Consider the following 25,399-nt stretch of genomic DNA (forward strand, 5'->3'; position numbering starts at 1 on the left):
CATTCAGCAGGATTCCATTGAGTACCTTCTCAGTGCCTAGCATTACCACTGGTATGAAGGAGAACATTGCAATGAGAGCGGGTATCGTGTCCTCCACGCCTTTGCAGGGCTGCGCAAGTTCATTTGCAGTTCACTGTGCTTTGTGAACTGCAAATGTATTAGTTAGCGCTCCTTTGCTTGAAGGGACAGGAACCCAAGGTAAATGACTTTAAACAACGAAACGTACTGACTTGTGAAATTAACAAATCCAGGATGATACACTGGCTTCAGGCATAGTTGGATCCAGGCACTCAAACTGGGTCACTGAAATCAGTCACTCTCCATCTCTCAGTTCTGTTTTCTCATGTTGGAATCATCTCAGGCAGGTACTTCCCTCACGGAGGCCAAGGCAGCCACTGGAAGCCTCACACTTACATCCCACCTCGAGGGGAAGAGAACACATCTTTCCTAATAGTTCCAGCAAAAGCGCTGAGGAGGGCCCCCGTAGGTTTGGCTGGGGCCCCATTCCCATCCCTGAGCCAATCGCCGCCCTGTGCCTGGTGGGGGTGGCAGGGTCTGCCTGGCCACTCCTGGGCCACCCCATTAACTTGGGCGATGGTGTGAGTCTCACCCAAACCACGAGGAGTAAGAGGAGGAGGGGAGTGGTTCCCAAGGGGAACCTGAGGGGCTGTGTTTGGAAGATGGGGGAGAGTTGCTGGACAGGCAAAAAGAACAGGTGCCCACCACACAGCCCTGGCCCTCAAGGAACTCCCCAGGCAGCGGCAAGTGAGCACAAGGCCACCTGTGACTATGCCGGAAGCGCAGAAAGTGGTCATGTGCTCCAGGAGAGGACTGGGGAGAGTGGAGAAGGTGTGGCCGCCCTGTTTCACCCCGTACAACCCTCGCCCAGAGGGTGCTTAGTGATTCTAGTCACTCAGCTTCAGGAAAGAGGTAATCATGGCCAACAGGACTCATGAAAATGCAACCAGAATCATCAAAGGGCTGAGATATGAGGAACAGTTAAGGGCTAACGGCCAAGAGGGGCTGTAATATACGCACTAGATGTGGCAGATCTAAGATCTAAGAATCCAGCAATGGTATTTGCTTTTTTTTTTTTTTTTTTTGCGGTACGCGGGCCTGTCACTGCTGTGGCTTCTCCCGTTGCGGAGCACAGGCTCCGGACGCGCAGGCTCAGTGGCCATGGCTCACGGGCCCAGCCGCTCCGCGGCATGTGGGATCTTCCTGGACCGGGGCACGAACCCGTGTCCCCTGCATCAGCAGGAGGACCCTCAACCACTGCGCCACCAGGGAAGCCCAGTATTTGCTTTTTGAAAAAGGTTGTTTGAGGGAAATTTATAGGAAAACGTACCCACTGCCCCAAGAGGAGATTCAGGCAGAAAGAAGAAAGGGGAGAACCAGCACCCAGGGCAGGCCTTGCACAGGCCCGTCTCTGAGCTGGAGATTCATCTGGTATCCCCTTCCATACTCATGAGCCACAGGCATCCCTGGTCTCATTTTACAGAAGAGGAAACAGGCCCCGGGAGGTGTAGGGAATTGCCCAAGGTCACGAAAGCTGGGAAATGGGAGAGCCTCCAGTACGGAGCTCTGTCCTCCAGCCACATGGGTGGGGGTGGTGACATCCTAGAAGACAAATTACAGAGCCTGTGGGCCCCCAGGTTCTGAGACGAATGGCAGGCTCTTTGCACCACTGCCTTCCTCCTCTGCATCCTTCAAGGCTGCACTGAAATGACACCACCTCCAAGAAGCCCCCACCTGGGAGCTGCTGCTTCTCCTCTGAACTCTCCTTGCTTGGAGCCCCTGCGGCATGATGCCTGGTGAGGAGACAAGCAATGGCACAATGATGTGGCTGGGAGACGGGCTCTGGAGCCTCATGGACTGGAATTTAAATCCTGGCTGCTTCCTCGGCTCTCTGACCTTGGGCAAATTCATCTATGAAACAGATCGATGGTAGGAACTTAATCCCTGGGCCAGTGAAGGATTAAGCAGGACGAGATGCTTGGAGGTCCACAGAAAGCCCACCCGTCCAAGTATACTTTCTCCATCATCATCATCATCATCATCATCGTCATCACCGTCATTTTAATGATAAACATGCCTTCTCAAATGATGTCCAGATAATCCTTGAATGCCTGACCCTTAGAGAACCCCTCAGTTGATCCTGGGGGTGAATGAGGTCCAGAGGAGGCACGTGGCCAGCCCACAGTCACACAGTAACTGTGGCGCTTAGAGACCGAGATGGTTCAGTCATAAACCCGGTCACAGTTAGGCCCGTGAGCAACACGCCACCTGCCCTTTGAGCTCAGCTACGTCCTCTCACCACCTGGACCCCTGCTTGTGCCCTGACCGCCCAGCCGTCAAGCATCTCACATCCCCCCCCCCGACCCCCCGTCACAGTCCCTCACGTGACACCCTGTGCTCTAACTCACAGTGCCTCCACTTCCTCTTCTGAACAGAAGAGCTCTCTGTACAAGTGACCCCAAAGGTCATTACGAGATAAGCGGAAACGATGCCTGTGGCGTGGTTAGATACACGGTGGCTGTATTACGGTGCGCGTCCATGCCTTCTCTCTCCTGCTAGACCTTGAGTTCCAGAAATATTGAGAGTATTCCTCACCGTTCCTCACACTCATCACGGACCCCACACCCAGGGGGCAGGAAGGGAGAATAAACAGGCACACAGATACTATTCCATAGCATGAGGCAGGGAGACACGTGCTGTGAAACAAACAGAATCTGTAAGGGAATAGAGAGTGACAGGGCAGCGGGTGGCTGGGGGCTCCATCTCCGGAAGGGCAGGGACTTAATCTGATTTTTCTGAATCCCTGACACTAAGGGCAGCTTTTTATGCAAAGTAAGCTATCCGTTAAAAAACACCCACTTTCTTTGATGCCACATGTGTACTGCTGATGTGCTCAGCTGCAGCAGAGGAGTTCCTTTAGTGATTCCTTTCACAGTCTGAATAATTATCTCCTCATTTATCAGTTTCATGAATCCACATTTTCATAAATCACTCTGCTTAAAGAGAGACCTGTGTGGAGCGCCAGCCGCAGAGCCTGGATAACGGGATGCCACCGTGACCATTAAGGTAGCATCAGGAGACAGGGTGGTCTCCAGAAGGAAACTGAGGCAGGCACTCCCTGGCTAGATGGTCAGATTTTCCTCGTGCCGCCCCTCCCTGGGCTCCCTGTTCTCCCTCCCCGGGGACTGCTGGTACCCACTGCGCCCTTTGATTGTTTGCTCCAGAGAATGCAGCTACTGCCGTGTTTGGAAATTGTCTCTTAGTTACTTGTGTTTTCCTTCTGTTTTATGCTGTTGCCCAACAATCAGGCATCTCCCAGGCTTCCGAGGCTGGCAAGAGATAAGCAGTCTGTAATAAACGTTCCTGCCACGATTGGCAAGATGGATGTATCAACCATTAAAGAAACAGTTAAAAAGCAAACAAAGAAATCACCAGTAATACCACCACCCTCCCTCAACAGCTGATTTAATTTTCACATTTATCACCCTCCACTGTGGGTCCACAAACACACTTTTTTCCAACTTTGCACTTATCACATATATACCATTTTTATCCTTCCTTTTTCACCCCCCCACTGAACAGATCACAAATAATCCCCTATGTTTTGACAGACTCTTCGTAATTTTAACAGCTGCATGAGATCCCGGCTTCCACTTCCCTAGTGTTGGACATTCAAGTTGCTTTCATGGTTTTGTTATGACTGAATGCTGACCATTGTTCCTGATCAGAAACAATTTGCTTACTGGGCAAAGACCAAGCATATGGCATTTTCTCTATTTTCATATTACTTCTGAGAAGGTCTTCTGAGTTTCCAGCAATGTCTAAGTTTGCCAGTTTCAGCTTGCTAGCTTTATAAGTCACCTTTGTTGTGGTGAAGACTCTGGGGCCACATTGCTTCAATTTGCATCCTAGCCCTGATACCATACTAGCTGTGTGACCTTAGGCAAGTTACTTAACCTCTCTGTGCTCCAGTTTCTTTATCTATTCAATGAGGTTAAGAAAAGTAATTACCGCACAGGGTTGTTCTAAAGATTAAAGTCTTAATACAGTCAGTCCTTATTATTCACAGATTCCATATTTGCAAATTTACCCACTCACTAAAATTTATTTGTAACCTCCAAATCAATACTTGCAGTGCTTTTGTGGTCACTCAAAGGCACATGCAGATGGCAAAAAAAGTTTAGTTGCCCAGCACACACGTTCCCAGCTAAGGTAGAACAAGGGAACACTCTGCCTTCTTGTTTCAGATCTTACAATGTAAAGTGTCCTTTTCACGTTTTACTTAGTGCTGTTGTAACCGAAAGTGGGGTCCAGCTGCTCACCACCCAAAAGCCAATAAAGAGTCCAGGTTGATGGAAAGGAAAGTTTGCTTTATTTCAGACGCCGGCAACCAGAGGGGAGGGCGGACTTCTGACCAAAGGCCAACTCCCCCCACACTGACAGTCAGTGGGCAAGAACTTTTATAGACAAAGGAAGGGGGCTACAGGCAGAAACAGAACAGTCAACTCTTGACGGTCATCTTGAAATTGGTCCTGCGGTGGTCTGACCAGCATCATTTGATTGTTTTAAGTACAGTTAATCTTCAGTTCCAGGGTCGGTTTGTTCCCATTTCCTTGAGGCCAGTTCTTGGAATTGTGGGAGCTTATGTCATGGCTACAGTCCTGTCATCATGTAGTTAACTTCTTCCACCTGGTGGGGCTTTCAGTATCTACAAGACAGCTCAGTGGATATGGCTCAGAATATTACCTATAGCCCTTGAGAAGGAACTAAAGGTCTTGTTGGACTGTTTTCCTTTGTTTCTGCATTTTCTCACTTCTCTGATGAAATTTATTCTTTGGCTAAAGTTTTTCCACAGGCAAAAGGCAGGCTGAGGACCTGGGGGCATAGACCATAGGGTCCTGCTCCGTTTCACCGTGTTTTTTATATTTTTGTACTTTTCATTGTTGACTTTGCTGTTTAAACTGCCCCCCCGGCACAGGGGTAAAGTGGTGTCTCGTATTTATTTCTAAGCCCAAGAAGGCTATGATGTCCCTTACGGAGAAAATACACGTGTTACATAAGCTTCCTTCACTCATGAGTTGAAGTGCTGCTGGCATGAGTTCAGTGTTATTGTATTAAGTACATATTAAATAAGGCGCCTTCAAACAGAAACACACATAAAGCAAGGTTTTGTATTGATCGGCTGATGAAAATGTTGTGACCAGAGGCTCACAGGAACCAAATCCTGTATTTTCCCCTAGGAACAGTGGTTCAGTATTCACTAATTCAGTGTTTGCGGCAACTTTGTGGAACATAACTATTGTGAATAATGAGAACTGACTATACGCAAAGCATCTAGAACAGGGTTTGGCCTTCTACCCTTTATGTGATTGCCATTACTATTATTTTTTTTAATTTACATTTTGCTAATTTGGTGGGAACTTACTTAATCACTGAAGAGGATGCACATTTGTTGCCATGATGGTTGGTTGGTTGTATTTCTTCTTCTTGTGCGGAAATAACTCTGGTTTGTGCGGGGTCCCTAAAAGTGTCTGTAAAGGCGCTGAAGGGTTTGGCATCACACGGGAGCAATTCCGAAGAGGACACTGCACACCGTTTACGGCAGTGAACATCAGGACTGGGGAGAAAAGGACCAAGCCAGGGTGCGAGGTCGGGCTTTAGAGAAAGCTGAACAACGGACCCGGCCGTGCTCACGCCAAAACCCTTTTAGCCAAAGGGTGTGATCATCACATCATTAATCTTGAGCAAAGCCTGCACTGGTGTATTTTTAAACTGCATCAGAATATAAAATAATGACATTTGGGATATCGGGGGGTGGGGGGAGTGTTTGAGAACACATTTATTTCCTGAAGCCAAAAATCAGCCCACCTGGCCTGATGACGGCCGTTTCCTGATGTGTGTATGTGTTCCGTGCAATCTCTCTCACAAAGGCTTAGACCGCGTTTTGTTACACGTGGAGCAAAGGGCTGCTATCCAGGCAAAGTTGAGATGCGCGAAATTGGGATCATCCCTGGAGATCCGGGCTGTGTGTAGCAGCGTGCACACGCGCCTGTTTTTGTCTCAGCCACCTTGGGGGCGAGGCTGGGTGCCCAAGGTTTTGCTAACGTATGTCTGAGCCTCAGAATGAAAAGCAGAAACACCGCTGCAGGGTCCGGAACAGCCTCCCCGTCGCTGCTCCTGCATGTGTGTAATGGGCCTCTCAGGGCTGTTTACGGATGAACAGCTGGGCACCGGCAGCAGCAGGTCCCTCCCCGCATGGGGGTGGGCGGTGGCCCAGGCTCCTAGAATGAGAAGCCAGCAATCGTTTCTCTTCCAGGATATTAAAGCATTTGAAAGCCAAGGACGCCATGCAATTGAGGCTGGAGCACCTGGAACACGGGTTCTCTGTCTACGTCAACGGGGCCAATTCTGAACTTAAGACGTCCCCTCGGAAAGCCGTCCACTCCAGCTTCTCCAGAAGTGCCTCCCACGCCGAGGGGACTCACGGTGAGCACAGGCCAGCAACAGCTCTGCAGACAAATTAGGGACAGTGGAGCCACACCCCATGCACAGAAACTAGTTAACCTATGCAAGTTAACTCTACCCACTTGGCCAGAAAGAAAGAACAAGAAAGTGAGAGAGAGAGAGAGAAATCCTTTTCCACTTCTTTTTAAACTAGTCTCGGCCTCCACCCCCGCAGGGCAAAGGTGGCCAGAGCAGTCCATTCCTGGCATTTACATTTCCTAGGTCTCATGTGCCAGTCGTTTAAGGAAATGTCAAGGATAATTTTGATTATACATGATTTTCACTCACTATGTCTTAACTTTAGTACCTAACCCCGGTGATAATTGATTCCACTGTTCATGTCTGAATTTAGTTAATACATACTCTGCAGACTTTAAGCGGATTTCAGGTGTCCTATAATAAAAGACACATGAAATAAAATCTGGGAAGTGGCCTAGAAGGCACCCGACCCAGTGGCTGGCCCCATATAGGCACCGAAAATGATTTGGTGGTGGTTGAATGAATGAAATGGCAGTGCATAGGAGTCAGATACCAGTTTGGCTGTATTGCTTTGGGGAAACCATTTTTGTCTCTCTGCGACTTTGTTTTCTCATCCTTAAAATGGGGCTAATGAATGCCAGAGTGCCCTTCAAGGCGGGTCACTTTGTCTAAGAGGACAGTGTGCTACTGGGTTACAAGAAGAGGATTTGGAACAAGGCAGGGTTGGGTTCGAACCCTGTTCTGCCACTTTCTAGCTTTGAGACCTCTGGCAATTGGGTCCTCTCTGACCCTCAGTTTCCTCTTCTGTAAAATGGGAGTAATTATGCCCACCTTACAGGCTTCCCAGGAGGATTAAACAACATAAGAAGTGTAAAGTGTCCAGCACACAATAATCTTGACTTGTGTTCTAATTCATTGCCTCACAGGTATGGTAAGATCCCAAGCTATTAATAGACAATAAAAGTCAATACAACAACAAGGGGATAAAAGGAGAAAGTGGTGTCTTCAAATCTTCCCCTAGGAGAGCCACTGCATTTCTGCTTAGAGTTTAGCATGCGTTTCCTAGCCCCCAGGGCAAAGAGGGAAATGGGATGGACTCTCCTAGCTTTCATGGGGGAGGAGTCTGGCTGACCTGCTAGTTAGGAGAAGCCGGCCTTTCCTGGTCCAGGTTTCAGGGAGGTGCAGATAACAGGAATCTCTGTACTTGGGTCCCCAGCAGTATATTTACTCATTCAATATATCTCTCTCCCCTCACCCCTCTTTTATACTAATGCTGGTCTGTTGTGCGCCCTGTCCTATGTACCCTGCTTCTGTATCTTAGAGATTGTTCCTTTTGTACATAGACCTGCCCAGTTCAGGAACATACCTACTGTTTCATAGCACAGAGGTGCTGTGACTGATACCCCATCCCTTTTTCTTGGGCATTTAGCTTGTTTTCTGATGCCTTTTGGCTACAAACAGTGCTACAAAAGTGTATTGCTTCACATACAAGACTCTGGGCACCCTGACGGGCATTGTAGATGTAAGTTACAAAACCACCATCAGTGTGGGCTCGTCACCGGGGCCTCACCAAGTCTCTTTCCCTCATCTCTGGTGCAGATTGCGGACGAAAAACCCTGTTTCGAGAAGCTGAAGAAACTTTAAGACGCAATTCACGGACGGCCCCCAGCAAAGTCCAGCGCCGAGGATGGTACCAGGTGTGGAAACCCTGGGCAGAGGCAAGGCGGTGGCCCCAGCTCACACTTTAGAATAAGCAGCAGGGTTATTGTGAGAATAGAAACATAATCAGAGCATTTGGAATCCCCACGGGCAGGGGTTGGGTCTGGCTGGGCACTGCCATGGTGCCTTCTCCGCCTGTGGCACTGGCCTCTGGAGAGCAAAGGAGCCCTGGGGACCCTCCAGCCCACTCTGTGGCATGATCCTCCCTTCTGGCTGGAGCCACCCCAGCCCCAGTCCGGAGCATCACAGGTCAGACTCACAGCCCTGTCATGATGATGTATTCGTACAGCTGTTTTGTACTGAGCACCTGTGATGTGCCAGGCATGGTCTTAGATGCCATGGATGCGGGGGGTGGATAAGACAAAACCCCTGCCCCACAGACCTGAGATGCTCTTCGGATTGCTACCGATGCTGCTGACCTGGCAGCTTGCCAGTACCAGGCGTGAGCTAAGCTCCCACGTGACTCCTCTCCTTTACCCTCACAGCAGACCTACAGAATAAATTCCAAAGTCCCTCCTCTTTTCATGATGCTGAGGACACGAGAGCTCAGAAAAGTTACGTGAGCTTTCCAAGGTCAACCACTAGGAAGTGGCAGAGTCAAGACTCAAATCTAGATCTGTGGCTCCAGGCTCGGTGTCCTTGCTCATACAGTCCTGACACCTTCCCCTGCAGTTACTCAGCCTTACTTGGGACCAGTGGGACCCCCACTGCACATTCGCATCACCTGGGATTCTCAGGCCCCACCCTCAGAGATTCCGGCTCACTTGGTCTGAGATGAGGCTTAAGCAACATATACATACGTATATGTATATATATGTGTGTGTGTGTATCTCGTGTGTGTGTGTGTGTGTGTGCGTGTGTGTGTGTGTGTATCTCTGTGTGTGTGTGTGTGTGTGTGTATCTCGTGTGTGTGTGTGTGTGTGTGTGTGTGTGTATCTCTGTGTGTGTGTGTGTGTGTGTGTGTGTGTGTGTTAATCCTTTGTTCACCGAGGTTGGGAAGTGCTGTTTTATAACATTTCACACTGCCCACACATATGGGTCTATGGTAAATGCTTTCCTACGCTTTATCCGCTATCTTTGCAATAACCCTGGAGGTACGTAAGTATCCTCATTGTGCCACTGAAGAAATTGAGGCCCAGAGAGCAGAGAGGTAATAAGGTGACTTGCTCCCATAGATGCTAAGGGAGGACGTAGGCTGAGGTTTGCACCCTGGACCTGTGACTCCAAACGCAGTGGTCCTCACTTCTCTGCAGGGACGTCTGTGGGTCTCTGATGAAGTGGGGAGGGGTGTTCCTGCCAGCTAACTCCCAGGCCTCATCTGGATGCTGATGAGCAAGGCCTTCAGGGCACACAGCCTGGAGGCTTCCTTTTGTCCCCAGCAATGAATGTTAATTTCCCAATAATGAGGCCTTTCTCCACTTCGCACTTCAGAGAGTTCTCCTCGCTGTTTTGAGTGCCTTCTATTATCAGGAGCCATATTTGCATCTTAGACTGTGACTTAATGGCTGACCCCAGAGTCTGTGCAATTTAAAGACTTGGCCTAAGATTAATTAGCATCCCTCCGCAGTCTCTCTCTGTGCTCCCACACTTCACAGGGCCTAATGGCTAATTTCCTGGCTTTCTGATGCCATGAAGGCTGTAATTGGCCTTCTGTACCGCCTCCGTCAGGGGTCAGTCAGTGCCAACAACAGAGACCTCTCAGGCTATTTGAAGCATAAATGAATGGAAGGCAGGGAATTGGGTGCTTGCATCCAGCGAGAGGATGGGCTCTGAGCCAGGCCTCCAGGAATGGTACCCAGCATCCTAACGCGGACCTACCAGGAAAGCTGCTACCTAGGACACAGGAGGGAAGGTGGAGATCAGCCTCAGGAATGTGTCACCTGAGCTGTGATCCAGGAATCAGGAAGCCAGTGCCACAACCGTTGGCCTCAGAGTGATGCTGTGTCTGCTGGAGCGACACTTTGAAGAAAGACCTTGCTCACAGCTCATCCAGCCAGGGTGGGACATGGATGAAAACACTCATGGCCTCTGCCACATGCTTAGCACAGAAACAGCCAGCGTGTGTCCCCTCCTTTCCACCTCACTTCCTTCTGCTGTCCCTGCCTTCCATGAGGCCATCTGATCTGCTGCACCCATGTCAAATCCAGACCCCAGCTGGGAGGGAGGTAGGGAAATGCACTGTCTGGCTTTCCAGCCTCTACTGAACTGAGAGGCACCCTTGGAGGAGAGCGGAATGGGTGCTGGGGGGCCACCCCCCACCTTTGCGTCGACTCTGTTCCACCCACACACAGTCCTTTGGGGACCAGCCCTCAGAGTGAGACAAACCCGGGAACCGTCAGAAGTGGTGGTGGGTGGACTGGGAGCCATATGATGAGAGAAGCCATCCATTAAGTTAACGGACATGTATTACCGCGGGCCAGGCACTCTGCAAGTCTCTGGGGTTAAAAAACAAAAATCAGGAGGGCTTCCCTGGTGGCGCAGTGGTTGGGAGTCCGCCTGCCGATGCAGGGGACACGGGTTCGTGCCCCAGTCCGGGAAGATCCCACATGCCGCGGAGCGGCTGGGCCCGTGAGCCATGGCCGCTGAGCCTGCGCGTCCGGAGCCTGTGCTCCACAAAGGGAGAGGCCACAACAGTGAGAGGCCCGCGTACCGCAAAAAAAAAACACAAAAAACAAAAATCAGGCTCAGTTCCTGCCCTGGAAGAACCGACTGTGAAGACATGGGCACTGCTTATCCTGGGGGGAAGGTGCAACAGCTGTTCTCCAACATACGGAGGGCTAGCCCGGTAGACTCTGAAAGTTAACAGCTTGAAGCCTGTGGGCTGAACTGGCCCCCCAGATAATGGTTTTTGGACTCACACAGTTTAAAAAGACTTAATCACTTGGTAACATTTAAATTCAAAAGATTTTACACATTGTTTTAAAAGTTCGATTCCTCCTTGCCTAGGGAAACGGGAAGATCTGGCCCCCGTGCTGGGCCGCCGCCCAGAAGGCAGCCATCCGTGGCAGCCGAGTGGCGGTTCCCAGTTTAGACAGCGAACAGCCCTGTTTGCCGTGGTCCCCACCACTCCCTTTAGAACCCCAGCGCTGAGGCCGAGTGGTAGCTGCAGTTTGTCATCGTGCTCTGGCTGCTGCTTCTCTTATCCCCAGCAGCCTCCCCCTTGCCATTCCCCACCTGGCTCACTGGGGCATTTGAACCTGGGCCCCTGGAGAGTAGAAGAGAATGGGCTTTGGAGTCAGACAAACAGCTTACTAGCTGTGTGCCCCTGAGCCAGCCACGTGGCCTCTCCGAGCTTTGCGCTCAGCATCCATAAAGCCTCCCAGGGCTGCTGGGAAGGAATGTGTGTATCGTATGTGTCACGGGCGGTCCATCAGCAGGGGCTGTCGGCTCCCTCAGGTAGGAGCACCTGGAGGCAGGTGACAGACAAGTCCAGATGGTTAAGAGCACAGCGGCCTGGGTTCAAAACCTCAGCTCTACCAGTTGCTGGCTGTAAGGCCCTGGATAAGTGGCTTGTCTTCTCATCTGTAAGTGGTAATGGTACCCTCCTCAGCGGGTAGTTGCTGAGGACTGAGTGAGCGAACCAGTGTTTGTGGAACGTGCCAACTGGTGCCCGGCACAGAGGAAGCCGACAGTAAACGGTAGTGACCGTTGTAATCAGCTGAGAGGCAGGCAGATGCCGAGGGCGGCTCTTCACTCCAGAGGCTTCCTTCACTCATTCAGTCCTTCATTCATTCCGGGACCATCTACTGGACACTTGCAGGTGCTGGGGTCAGAGCAGTAAGTGAGGCAGGCTAGGCCAGCTCTGGTGTGCGGGTCGGGGCTCTAGAAGACCCCAGAAAGGAGCTTGCGTTTCATCTTACACGTGAGGACTCCCCTGGAGGGTTTTCAGCAGGAGACTTGTGTGTTGGGTTCCTGTTTTGGGTACATCCGCAGCGTTTGCACGGGAAGACCAGGTGGGGGCTGGGAAGCAGGGCTCCCGGTAAGCCTAACGGGCCTTTTCTCTCTCCCAACCTTCCCCAGCCCCACCCTTGCACCTGCTCCCTTCCCCCAGCTTCCCCTTCTCATTTCAGCTTTCTCCAGGTCACAGTTTTTATCTCCCTCAGTATTCGTTTGTTGAAATTTTCCAAGAGAGAGACCTTCTGAGTCTCTCAGCTGGTCTTTGTTACTCGGGTCACGGCCTGGCCTGCCGGTCAGCCTGACGAGGCGCCCGCTCAGGCCTCAGTCGGCCGGGACTGGAGGTGGGGACCAGGTCAGACGACTCAAAGCCTGCCTGCCCTAGAGCTGTCCCCTGAGCAGGGGCTGGGTCCCCACCTTCTCGCCGAGGAGGCTGAGGCAGGACAGTAACTAGACTCGATTTGCCAGCTGCACTGTTACTGTCAAGAGGAAGAGGGGACGGATGGGCTTCCTTTGGCCCCAAGAAGTGGAGTAAAGTAGAAAATTTCTCCATGGTGGAAAGTACATGGAGACAGATTTGGGGGTGCGAAGGATAGAGAGGAAGGCGGTCTCTCTATCTCCATCCTTTCGGATGGGTACCACTGCCCTAGGAGGCGGCCAAGGTCAGGCAGAGTGGCCGAGGCAGCAGAATCTCCAGTGGCCACTGGTGGCCAGTTCTCAAAAGCCACCCCATCAGGAGAGGGACCATAGCCCTGACCCAGTCCTCTTGTGTGCTGTGCCCAGCAGGAGGGACAGGTGGGGCCGCACAGTCACTGGGTGTGTTCACACAGGCCGCGGCCGGGTCAGCCGGGGACACAGCGGTCACAGCCAGCCCCCAACCAGCACCACTTTCTCCCTGTTGCATCCCCGCCCCCTCCGGCTTGTCACCTTGCCCGTTTCTCTGAGCGGCCCCCTAAACTCTCTTGAGTCCCACGTAACCTTTCCACTGACCAAGCCCGATGCCTCTTCCAGTAGAATAGAGTTGCCAGCTTAGGGTCTTGCCCACCAACTAGGAAGCACTTTTGGGTGGAGCTGCCCTGATAGAAGGGGCTGCCGCAGGTGCACGGGCCTGAGGATACCTGGGCCAGAAGGTCAGAGAGTCATCCAAATGCTGGGCGAGATGCTGACGGCTCCACCCGTAAAACCCTTCCCTGACTCTCCAGTGCTGGGGGAGCCAGGGAGGCAGTTGGCGACACTGGGCTGGGCTTCCGAGCGGCCGCCTGCGCTGTGGATCGGGCTGGTGGTGATAAATGGCTCTTGTCGGTGCTGTCCTTTTTTCCCCCACTGCTTCTCGGCCTTAGATCTTCCTGCTGCTACCAGTGGATGAAGATTTATGGCTTCCTCAGACTTGTAATACTTGGGTGGACAGAGGCCTAATCAACAGAGCCGTCGTTTACCAAAATGCTGTCAGAGTTGATGAACGTCATCGGCTCTTAGCATTAAATTGGTAGTGAAGGGATTGGCCTTCCAGCGATTTACTGTGGGGTGGGCTTTCCTTAAAGGCCTGGAAAGCAAGTTCATTGCAGTTATTAAAGCAAAGGCTTTGTCCTCACTCTGCCGCCATATCCGCTTTCCTGTTGGGGGCCAGGCAGCTTAAACACCTCCAGGAAAGCTCCTGAGTGAAAATGTGAAGCGTGTGGGGCCCTTCCCTTTGTTTTCTTCTTTTTTTCTGAGTTTTGAAAACCCCTACAGTGAGGACCATAAATGAAACAACCCATAAAGCATCAGGCTTCACAGTGACCTTGCTTGACACAGACTGTCAGCACGCGAATGCTGTTATTTGTAAGAGATCAGACAGATCCGGGAAGAACATCTCAAATAAGGTCGATTTATTCCCCACCCCAACCCAAAGCTGGCTCTGTCAGTATCTTCAGAGCTCTCCCACCTCTAGAGGGAGCCGTTTACATACTGCACAACCTGTGCAACCATCCAGGGCAGCCCCCAGCCTTGCTCTTTTTTTCTAACTGATAATAAGCGTTAATGCAGACCTCTTAGAATACTTTGCTAAGAGGGGTGGCGATACACACAAAAAACTCTGAGCACGACACTGGGCTGAGTGTGGCTGAGTACAGAACAAGCTGGCCTTGGGCTGGCAAACCGGAACATGGGTGTTTAGGCATGAGGGCTTTTAAACCCTGTTCCAGTATATGGTCGATACCGCAAGGGAGTATCAGGTCTGGGCACTTGCAAGTAGGCAGGAGAGAGCAGCCGCTTAGAAACACCCACTCTGGGTAAAGTGGTGTGCCGAGCAGGGAGCCAGCCAGAAGCTTGGGCATCATCTTCGCAAGGGCGTGAAGGTGGGAGACAGGGAGCGGGTGGGTGAGCCCAGGGACTGGGTTGGAACCTGCCACCTCGCTCTCCTCAGCAGCAGGTGGGTGTCCTCGTATGGGCGGGGCTGCTTGCCATCTCCTCCCGATGTGGGTAGAGGCACCTCCCTGGGGCTGGGGCGGGAGAGCCGGCCAGATGGAGAGACTATTTATTTCCCTCTCCAGCACCCACTCAGTGTTTAGACACTCTTTCTGGACCGCATTAATTTTGTCACATGTTGCTTCATAAACACATTTTCCGTTATGTGTGCTGGGTGGGTTCCTTGAGGCCCGGACATTGGTTTAAAAATTATTTTATATCTTGACATGTTTCCAGAGCCTAGTACGCAGTTAGCACTTGGTAAGGACTTGCTGATTGTTCCTTAATGCCTATTGCAAACCTGTCTCCCGATATCTTGGTGAGGTGAGCGGTTGTGCTAAGCTCCTTGGAGGGAGGACGGAAAAGCTGCAGCACAGAGAGACACACATGGACTCTTCTCCTTGGACGCTGGAGAGCCTTCTCGTATTTATAATTAAGATCAGACCAGTAGAGCTGCATTAATCCCAACTCTCTTACTTGCCCGTGGGAATTCCCACTTCAGGTATGGCTGGATCCAGGTGCTCAGACAATGTGGCAGGGCTCATTCACCATCACCCAACTCTGCTTTTTCCCATGTTGCCCTGGGTGAACCAAGATGGCCACCAGCAGCTCCCAACTTACATTCTTTCACCTGCTGTTACATTTCTTTGGCTTCCCTAAACCAATCACCCAGAGACCGTGGGCCAGCAGGATCTAATGCTCAGAGTGGCCAGGCCTGGGTCATGTGCTCTACCCACCCCTGGATGCAGTTCCACATGAATGCTTGGGTTGGGAGTGGGGAAAGGGAGGATTTCCCAAAAGAAAACCAGGGTACTTTTACCAGAAGACAGGGGAACGCATGCCGGACAGGCAGAAGCAATAGTGCCCACCACAAAACCTCACAGACCTCCTGATCTCACACCTCGCCAACTTTAATGTGCATATAAATCACCCGGGTTCTTGGTAAAATGCAGATTCCGATTCCTGCATCTGAGGTGGGGCTTGAAACTTTGCATTTCTCACAAATTCCTAGGAGAAGCCAATGCTGCTGGTCCCTGGATCCTTGTCCCAGCCCTCCCTTTCCAGAGAAAGGAACAGAAACCCATGGAGGAGCCAGGCTGCGCCCCAGGTCTGGGCCCCGTGCCCAGTGGTCCTCGCTCTGTTCCCCCTCCTCCTTCCCTCCTCCGCTCTTGGACTGTTTCTTCCCAACATTTTTTTTTTTTTGCGGTACACGGGCCTCTCACTGCCATGGCCTCTCCCGTTGCGGAGCACAGGCTCCGGACGTGCAGGCTCAGCGGCCATGGCTCATGGGCCCAGCTGCTCCGCGGCATGTGGGATCTTCCCGGACCAGGGCACGAACCCGCGTCCCCTGCATCGGCAGGCGGACTCTCAACCACTGCGCCACCAGGGAAGCCCCTTCCCAACATTTGAACGTCACTGAGTGGTTTCCGGGAGGAGGGAGGAGCACATTGTGGAACACCCATCCCAGCCATGAACTTCAAAGCCTTCACAGCTTCATCCGGGTCCAAGGCGGGAAAGCCCCCAGGAGCCTCCTGGCCTGGAAAGGCCCAGGCCTGTGGATTCCGTGGTGCCCACCCTCCACGTGGTGCCCACTGCTGGCGCCAACAGACTCTCTGAGAGCGAGTTGACAAAGTCTGGGAGGCAGTGACACCACACGGGAGGCCAGAGCCCAGGGCAGCGAGGCCGACGGCCAAAAGGAAGATGGGTGGAAGGTGCAGTTCCAGAAAGCGCAAGGCGCACTTGGAGTCTGGCGAACATCGCCACAAGACGGGATCGCCCGTGGAAGGAAAAGTGTCCCAGGGCCCCTTCCTCGTGCACCTCTGCCTCCCCGTTCTCCGATAGGGGGCTCCCTACCTGCCTTTTTCTGCCTCTTACACTCTCCAAGCCCTTTTCCTGGAATGATCTAGAGCCCAGCTCCTGCCCCTTTAGTGTTAAATAGTCTCAGGAAATTCTTGAATCCCTCCTTGTTCTCCCCAAGGGCCACTGTAGCCCAGGCTGGATACATTTCTTCTTCACTTGCCTGTTGGGGACAATACAGCGTCGAGGTGCAGGACTGGGGTCAGTCAGAAAACTACAGCCCTGGGGCCAAATTCGGCCACAGCCTGTTTCTGTAAATCGAGTGTTCTGGGGACACAGCCATGCCATTTATGTAGGCATCGTCCAGGGCTGCTCTGAGCTACAGTGGAGCAGTTGACGGTTGTAGCAGAGACCACAGGGCTGGTCTATTCTTTACAGGAAACTGGCTCATCCCTATTTTCGAATAAGGCCTCTGGAGCCACGCTGCTGGGGTTCAGATCCAGGTCCGTGGCTTCCTAGCTGTGTGACCTTGGCCACGTGGCTTACACCCTTGTGCCCCGGTCTCCCCCTGGGATGGCTGTGAGGACTAAGTGAGCAAATGCCCCCGAAGCTCTTGGAGTGGCACCCGCTTTGCATTAAGTGACTTGATGCCCCAGGTGACGGCAGGGGGTGGGGTGGGAGTGCGGGCGGCGTGGACGCGATGAGAAAGAACGTCCGTCCTATCCCACGAGAGTCCCGCAGGTCAACAAGGCTCACCATCCTCATCATCTAGATATAGTAATAGCTCGTTTCACTAAGCTTGTGGGGAAGCTGAATCTCACCCCGGGGGTGGAGGGTTCTTACGCTGGGGCATCAGGGGAAATGCAAGCTCTAAATCACCCTTGACTGTCCCTCGGCTGGGAAGCAGGTCCAGTCCACGTGGCTTGGTGGACCTCTTCTGACTCTCAGAGTGACATTTAAGGAGGCCCTGGCTCTCGGACTTGTGCACGTGCGTGGCCTCACCCATAGGGAACACCTCCTTAGACGTTGCTCCCTGGGCACCTGGCCCGCCTCACACAGGCCCCAGCCTCGCTTACCAAGTCTAGCACAGCCAAGGCTGGACCGGGGGCGGTTTCTTTGCTTGACTACCCAGGTACTTTGGTCCTGGGTCCATGGTGGATGAAACATACCCTTGGGGGGAGGTCTGGCCCCCTGTGTAGACTTCATGTCACCTAAGGTGAATGGTGCAGCCCCACTGCGCTGCTCATCACAGCCCCTCGCCAAGGGCTCAGCCCATCACCACGAGTCATCCTCATGGCAGTTCTGCGAGGAAGATGTCATTAGTGCCACTCTGACAGATGTGGAAACTGGTGCCCAGCGAGGGTCCATGACTTGCCCAGGGCTGCACAGGGAATAATCATCACAGTGCCAGGGACCGAACCCGTCTGCCTGAATTTAGAACCCAGGCCCTAAACCACATGTGAGCAACTCTAAAACAGCCACAAAGAGTGACGAGTGCCCAAAGGAGGGTTATCCACTAGGGTGCAGCTCAGCTGCACGTAATGGACACTGAACCACTGGGGCTTAAAGACTGTTGTTGTTCTTCCTCTGACACGAACAAGGCATTTGGAGGTAGCCAGGCTGCTAGGATGGGTGGATGATGCCCCCAGGGACCCAGGCTCCTTCGGTTTTGCCGTCCTTAGCACATGGCTTGCTTTCTTATTCTCACAAGATGGCTACCCTGCTCCCAAATGTTACATCCACATTCCATCAGGAAGAAGGATAGAAAGATAATGGGCAAAAATCCTGTGTCCCTGAGTGAGTCTTTTTTTTTTTTTTTTTTGGCTGCGTTGGGTCTTCGTTGCTGCGCACAGGCTTTCTCTAGTTGCGGCAAGCAGGGGCTACTCTTTGATGTGGTGCGTGGGCTTCCCATTGCGGTGGCTTCTCTTGTTGCACAGCACGGGCTCTAGGCCCACGGGCTTCAGTAGCTGTGGCACACAGGCTCAGTAGTTGTGGCACACGGGCCTAGTTGCTCTGCGGCATGTGGGATCTTCCCGGACCAGGGCTCGAACCCGTGTCCCCTGCATTGGCAGGCGGATTCTTAACCACTGCGCCACCAGGGAAGCCCCCTGGGGAGCCCCCCCTGAGTGAGTCTTGATTAACAGGGCAACAGTGGCTTCCTCAGCGGCTCCTCCAGCCGCTCACATCTGCCTCACACGCCTTCCCAGCTGCAAGGGCCTCCAGCGACACGACCATCTTAAAGGGGCACAACGCCGACTCGATAGAATCGGGGCTCCATTAAGTCAGGATGGAGAGGGCCATGGGTAGCTATTGGGTGGTCAGGGAGTGTCTCCAAAGTTTAGATAGGACTTGGGTACATGGAGAAGGTTTGAAAGAACGGCCTTAAGGTCGGGAGAACAGCATGAGCAAAGGCACAGAGGTGGGGGAGTCTGGGGCCCAGGCAAGAGTCAGGACTGTGTCACCAGCAACATAAACCCTATTCACATTGGCTTAAGCAAAAGAGAGGAAGCTTCAGCGATGTCTTCCTTCAGGCATGGCTGGATCCAGGGGTTCTGAACAAATCCACCAGGACTCTGCTTCACTCTGTCAGCTCTCTTTATCTCTGTGGAAGGAGCACAATGGTCCCCAGCAGCTCCTGGGGTGCCTCCCTGTAGCTTAGCACCCCTGTAGGAAGAGAGCACCTCCTCCGACAGCTGTAGCAGGAGCTACTGTCATTGGCTGCCTTAGGTCCATTCCCGTCCCTGAACCGCTGGCCAGGCGTATTGTGAGGGATGGAATGGGCTGATTGGCCAGGCCTGAGTCACATTCCCACCCTCCCTTGGGCCACATGTGGACTGAGTCAGGGAGGGAAATGGGGCCTGGAGGAAAATGAGGGAGACCTTTCCTGCAGGCTGGGGAATGGGTGCTGGGCTGACAAAGCTGCAGATATTCGGGGTACAGGAAGCAATTTTGCTTGGCCCAGGTGTCAGGTGTGTGAATGTATGTGTGGGAATCAATGCGGGAAAGATCGGTTGGGGCCGTGTTGTAGAGACCTTCACATGCCAGGTATACCCCGTTTAGGGTACAGGTCTGGCTCCTAAAGCAAGGAGATCCAAATATTGGCTTAAACAACATGAAAGTCGATGTCTCTGACACAGGTTAGCGGTGGGCAGTCACCTTGCTCTGAGAGTTCATGGAGGAACCCCAGCACAACCTCTTTTTTTCGCTCCAGCATCCTCCAGCTGTCGCCCCCTCCCCACAGTCCTCAGCAGTCGGCAGGAAGCGGGGCAGGGCAAGGGGGGGCTCTTCCCTTCCCTTTCCGGGCACAACTTCAAAGATGTACATGCCCCTCTCACCCACCCACACACATCACGGACCAGAACGTGTTCACCTGCTTCCTCCCAGCCGCAGGGGATGCTGGGAGCATCACTTGAACATCTGGAGACTCAGTACAAGAGAGAAAGGGGAAACGGACATTCCAGGGACAGCCTGTGGGCTGCCACACCAGGCCAAAGGATGGGTATCCTAAAGAATGATCCAGGGAGTGCTAGGAGGAAGAGGCCCCACCACACAGTTTCCATGGCCCCAAAAGTTTGGGGTATGTTCCATCTGTATTCTGTTTTAGGATATCCACAGTGTGTGTGGAGGAGGGGGTGAGGGGGCCGTTAAAGGCCCTGAGAAGTCCTGGCCCAAAACCCGGGCTTTCCTAAACTTATTTAGATCACAAAGCCCATTTGGGGAAGTTTAGCACCCACTAAAATTCTACCGATAAGTTATTTCAAACCAAAAAAGTTACTGAAAAATTCTACTGAACACACTTTGGGCAGTAAGAACCAGTAGAGACTTGAGTGGAAGTGGCGTGACCCATCCAGCTGGCCTCCCCGGGATGACGCCGGGCCAGGTGCACCCCGACCTGGCTGCTGTCATGTGCAGCGAACCCCTACAGTGCTTGCCCCTCGGAGGAAACAAGAGGTTCGTTTCACTGTATCTGAAACGGTCTGACTTTTTGTGTATAGAAATCTGTGCAGATCAGAACAGAAGCTGGCCCGCGGCTCCACATCGAGCCTCCTCTGGACTATTCTGAAGACTGTGAGCCACGTGGGGGTGTGACTGTCAAGGCAGAGGATGCTCCTGGGGCTCGTCCACAGGTAGGACTGGCCTCAGCTCGGGGCTATAGCGGCTCTCGGGGGCGCTTTCTAACACTTACTTATCCCTTCCTTTGCGAGCCCTTGCCTTCCTTCACTCTTGCATTTATTTCCCGCACTTTAACAAGCAGACAAATCTTGTGCTAGACGCTCTGCTAGGGAGGGACCCAGTGTCCAAAGGTCAGCAAGGCTGGTGTCTGACCCAAAAGAGGCAAAAGCATATAATCCCTTTACCGCAAGAGGGAGCTGAGAGGTGGGGCAGGGCATAGCGGGACCGGGAGGGAGAGCATCTAGGAAGGCTTCCTGGAGGGAGTGACATTTACCTGGTTCCTAAAAGCTGGATAAGAGTGTGAGGGCGAGGAAGGTAAGGATAGGTAAGCCGAGCTAATACTCAGCCTGTCCACATCTGTATGCCTAAACCTGTTGTTAAATAGTTTGAATATCTGCGCCCCCTCCCCCTCCTGCCACGGCACCAGAAACCACACATGGCAAAACCCAGAGGCCCTGTGTAGCTGTAGCTCAGAGTCCCTGGCCGTGTAGCAACCCACAGGGTTGACCATGGGGTGTTTCACTCCCCTTCCTCAAATTGTCATTTCATTTCTGAAATCCTTGGAATTGCAACAGTAAACCCCAGTCTCCCATTCAACAAGCATTTGTTGGGTACCTACTTTTGAGCATCAGGCTCTGTCCTAGGCACCAGAGATGCAGAAATGAACAAAACTGACAAGGGGCCTATTCTTTTTTTTTTTTTTTTAACATCTTTATTGGGGGGGGCCTATTCTTAACAACTCATGTTCCCGAGGGAGAGACAGACAATAAAGAATAAAACCAAGAAATAAATAATGCGATTTCAGGTATTGATACGTTCTAGGAAAACAAAACAGAAAGGGGAGATGGGACAGCCAGGAGATCAGACAGCATGGGAGGGAGGGAACATTAGACGGTAGAGAGGGAAGGAACGCCTCTCTCAGGTATGATGTTTCAGCTGAAACTTGATGGATAAGAAGGAGCCGGCTTTGGAGCCAGCAATGGGAAAAGCATTCCAGGTGGAGGGAACAGCGGGCACGGATGACCTGAGGCTGGGCTTGTTCAAGGGTGCATGATGTAGATGTGATGTGAGCCAAGGGGAGTTAGAAGGCGATGAGGTTGGCGGGGTAGAGGGGCAGACCTGGCACGGGTAGGGATGGAGAGTTGAATTTTATTTCAAGGGCATCGCTCTTATAATTAGAATGAGTATGTAAATTATCTCCATGGTTATATACAAGCGGAATTTTAGAGGAGGCAGAGTCAAGTTGCTAAGCCAGTCCTGCCCCATTTGCCAGAATGAGACTGTTCAGCCACAGACCCGGGCTGCAGATTCCAGAGCCTCACCAGGAGGACAGACTTCCTTCCGCATGTGACCTTCTGTACAAAAAACCTGCTTTTCTGAAATGAAAACGACTCAAAATGGAGATGGGAATGCCATCCAGGAAACATTCCTCTGATCACCATTGCATGTTGGTGTTTCCTTCTTTGCTTGTAAAGGAAGGACGATTTAAGGAGCAGGGGATCACTTTGTTTCACATTCCGGCTGCAAAAAATCTGAAAGTTAAAGTTAATTGCAAATTTTTGTCTTCCTGGAAAAAAAAAAGTCCTTTTCTATGGAAGGACCCAAAGACCTTGTTTCCTTAAAAACAGTCCACAGAAATGGAATTTTTACAGTGGGAAAAATCGTGGACTTTATTGCCCTCAACACGCACCTCCCACACGACACAGACAGACAGACAGACACACACACACACACACGCGCGCTTCGAATCAACCAAAAGGTTCTCTGCTCAGGATCAGTCTGTGCAAACAGCCCTCAGCTTCCCTTAGGGAGGCAGGTTTGAAGCCAAGTTCGGTCTGTTGCAACCCTAGCCCCGCCCCCTGTCTCAGAACGCATGCATGCCCTTCAAGCAGGAGGCATGCTCGTCCTCTCCTCCTTTGGCCATTTGGTGCCGCCTGTTAATTGAACATATACAGTCTTCCTTCTTTTGCAAGCTTCCAAGCTCCCTGCAACACCACGCAGCCTGTCCCTCACAAGCTATTAAGCTCCATTAGTGTTCCTGCGTGAGCGTGCTCTGAATCGGCATCTCCCTGCTCACCCGCAATTAATTTTCTCCACTGTGAGTGCCTGATTGTATTTCTTCCTTCCCTTTTTCTCCCCAGCTTGAGGGGGCACTCCGTAAGCCTTCACAGTCAGTTTCCCCTTAGAGTTATTTTCCTGCTAAGTGAAAGAGTGAAATGGCCATGCCAGTTTTCGGCAAAGACAGAAGCCTTAATAGATGCAATCTGAACAGAGAAGGAAAAATAATGCCTGGCTACGTATACTCAGCCCCCCTCACACTGTTTGCAAATGCAGTCTGAAATGGAGCAAAAGGAATTCCTGTCCGCATGTGTACTTTTCATCTGACCTTCACTGTTGAAACACACCAGCCTTTTCGCCTTCAGTCAGATCCTTAGTGAACTTCAATTTCTTGGCACTCTGAGTTCACAGACCCGCATATGCAGACGTGTTCTGTTGGCCTTCACCCCCACTGACTGTGCCTTTTTAAAAGATGTGAATTACTCGCTGACATTTAAGAATCAGGAGAGTTCATGTCAAAATCTGAATTGGGGGTTTCTCTTGAAAAGTCGAAAGATTTAGGAATTACATTCTTAAATGACAGCCGTGAGTGGAGCTGGGGGGCAGCTGTCCCCTTAGACAAGTGTGTGCTGCGTGTACCACAGTCCCCACCATGCCCCAGGCACCATCCAAACGCTGAAGCTAAAACAAACAAGTACATAATATGCCAGCAGATGATCGGGCTTGAAAGAGAACTAGGGCAGAGCAAGGGGCTAGAGAATGTGGGCAGAGGCTGCCATGTGATATGGGAGGACGGGGCTTACCCTTGATGAGGTGCTGTGTGAGCAGGGGCCTCAAGGAAGCCAGGGAGTGAGTAGGTAGAGAAGAGCTTCCACACACAGGGAGCAACAGGTGCAGAGGCCCCGAGGACGGAGGACAGCAGGGAGGCCAGTGTGGCTGGAGGTGAGTGAGCAAGGGGACAAGGAAGAGGGGGTGAGGCCAGAGACGTAGCCAAGGCTTAGATGGCACCGGGCTTTGAGGGCTGCGCTAAAGGTGAGGGATTCTACTTTGAGTCAGAGGAGAAGCCATCATAGGGTTTTGTAAGCCATTGTAGCTTAACAACTCCAGGGAAAGGAGGACACCTCTTTCTTTCCAGAGAGTTCTGCCTAAGTGCCAGGTCTTGGTTATGTTGGCTTGCCTTGGGGTATGTGTTACAATGGATAATAACGCTCCATTTAAGGACCAGGAATGAAAGTACACATTTTTTTTCCTATTATTAAGGTATCCTTTTTTTCCTGACAATGCATGATCAATGTTAAAAATTCAAATGATAACACAGAAAATAAAAGTCCTCTCGTAATCCCACTGCCCCAGAGATTAGTGCCGTGAATAGGTGGGTATATTACCATCCAGACTAAAAATTGCATATATTCATTATTTTCCTTGAAAGTATATATTAATTATATCCAAGATGAGATAGTTGATCTGGAATGTTCCAGTCCTGGCCTGTTCCCAATGAGTGGTATTTTTTGCATTATCTTATCAGTCCCTGAGAGCGTGACAGGTGATGGGAAGAAGATTGGCCCACTCCGGCATCTTCTGGAATACCTTCTCTGAGTTTTTCTTTCCATTGTGTAGATCCTGGAGTGGCGTGAATTGGATATTTGGCCACAATTACAATTCAGTGTTTTGAAGTCATTGTTACTTGCTGACACATACAACAACTAAAGACCTGTCTTAACCCGTGTACCACCGGCAGGGCTGCCACATGTGGACTCTGCTGTGGTCCATGAAGGCTCACCCACCTGTCGGTACAGTGTGGATTATGGGGCTGTGCCATCATTGGTGGAGCATCCCTCAGTGGACCAGCCCACCCCACTTTGTCCCCGGCAGGGCTCCTCAGCAAATCCCTTCAGTCACCCTTCATTAATTTCAATGGTGAGACTTAAAAAAGGAAGGATCGTTTTTTAGGGCAGTTCTATTGCTTGGGAACTTCTGCTGTTTCAGATTGCCATATAAATAACCTTTGAGTGAGTGCCTTTTTAAAAAATTTTATTTGTTTATTTATTTATTATTGGGTCTTCGTTGCTGCGTACGGGCTTTCTCTAGTTACGGCGAGCGGGGGCTACTCTTCGTCTTGGTACGTGGGCTTCTCATTGCAGTGGCTTCTCTTGCGGAGCACGGGCTCTAGGTGAGCGGGCTTCAGTAGTTGTGGCACGCGGGCTCAGTAGTTGTGGCGCACGGGCTTAGTTGCTCCGTGGCATGTGGGATCTTCCCAGACCAGGGCTCAAACCCATGTCCCCTGCATTGGCAGGTGGATTCTTAACCACTGCACCACCAGGGAAGTCCCTTTTCTTGATCTTTTATTGTTCTTTCCGCATAAATGGGATTATACTATCCAGGCTATTTGATAGCCCCACTGTTTTTAATCAACAACATGCCAGGGCCATCTTACCACACCAGTACTCACTCAGCCATCTGAACCCAGTGGCTCTGAGCACTGTTTAGCTTGTTGGTGGCCAGAGTGTGAATCCCGGACCACTTACCAGCTGTGTTCCTGCAATGGTAAATCAGGGATGAGTTTGATCAGATGAGCTTTAAGAGCGAGAATGACTTAGGGAGGCATAGAGACCAAGAGAGAGAAAGAGGACCCCATACATCTCCAGGGACGTAAGTTTCTTTTACTACGCCCAGTTCTCTCTGCTTGCCCCTAGGATACCAAATCTCCCATCAGCACCACACCCTGTGATTTTAATTTCTCCCTTCTGAATGTACATGGACGCCCCAACCCTCCAAGCAGTATAGACAGAGAAAGGATCCTCTTAAGTATTCA

General features: G+C 51.6%; 1 protein-coding gene across 2 annotated transcripts in view; it reads left to right on the plus strand.

Moving 5' to 3' along the window:
* The window catches only part of KATNIP (katanin interacting protein), a 200,602-nt gene that overhangs the window by 53,942 nt on the left and 121,261 nt on the right, over nt 1–25,399 (plus strand). For both annotated transcript variants that reach the window (XM_060031962.1, XM_060031963.1), the window contains exons 4-6: nt 6,335–6,504; nt 8,101–8,198; nt 20,352–20,483. In XM_060031962.1, the coding sequence (XP_059887945.1) occupies nt 6,335–6,504; nt 8,101–8,198; nt 20,352–20,483 (400 nt within the window). The remainder of the gene's footprint in view (nt 1–6,334; nt 6,505–8,100; nt 8,199–20,351; nt 20,484–25,399) is intronic.

This window comes from Delphinus delphis, chromosome 15 (assembly GCF_949987515.2).
Source record: "Delphinus delphis chromosome 15, mDelDel1.2, whole genome shotgun sequence".
NCBI lineage: Eukaryota > Metazoa > Chordata > Mammalia > Artiodactyla > Delphinidae > Delphinus > Delphinus delphis.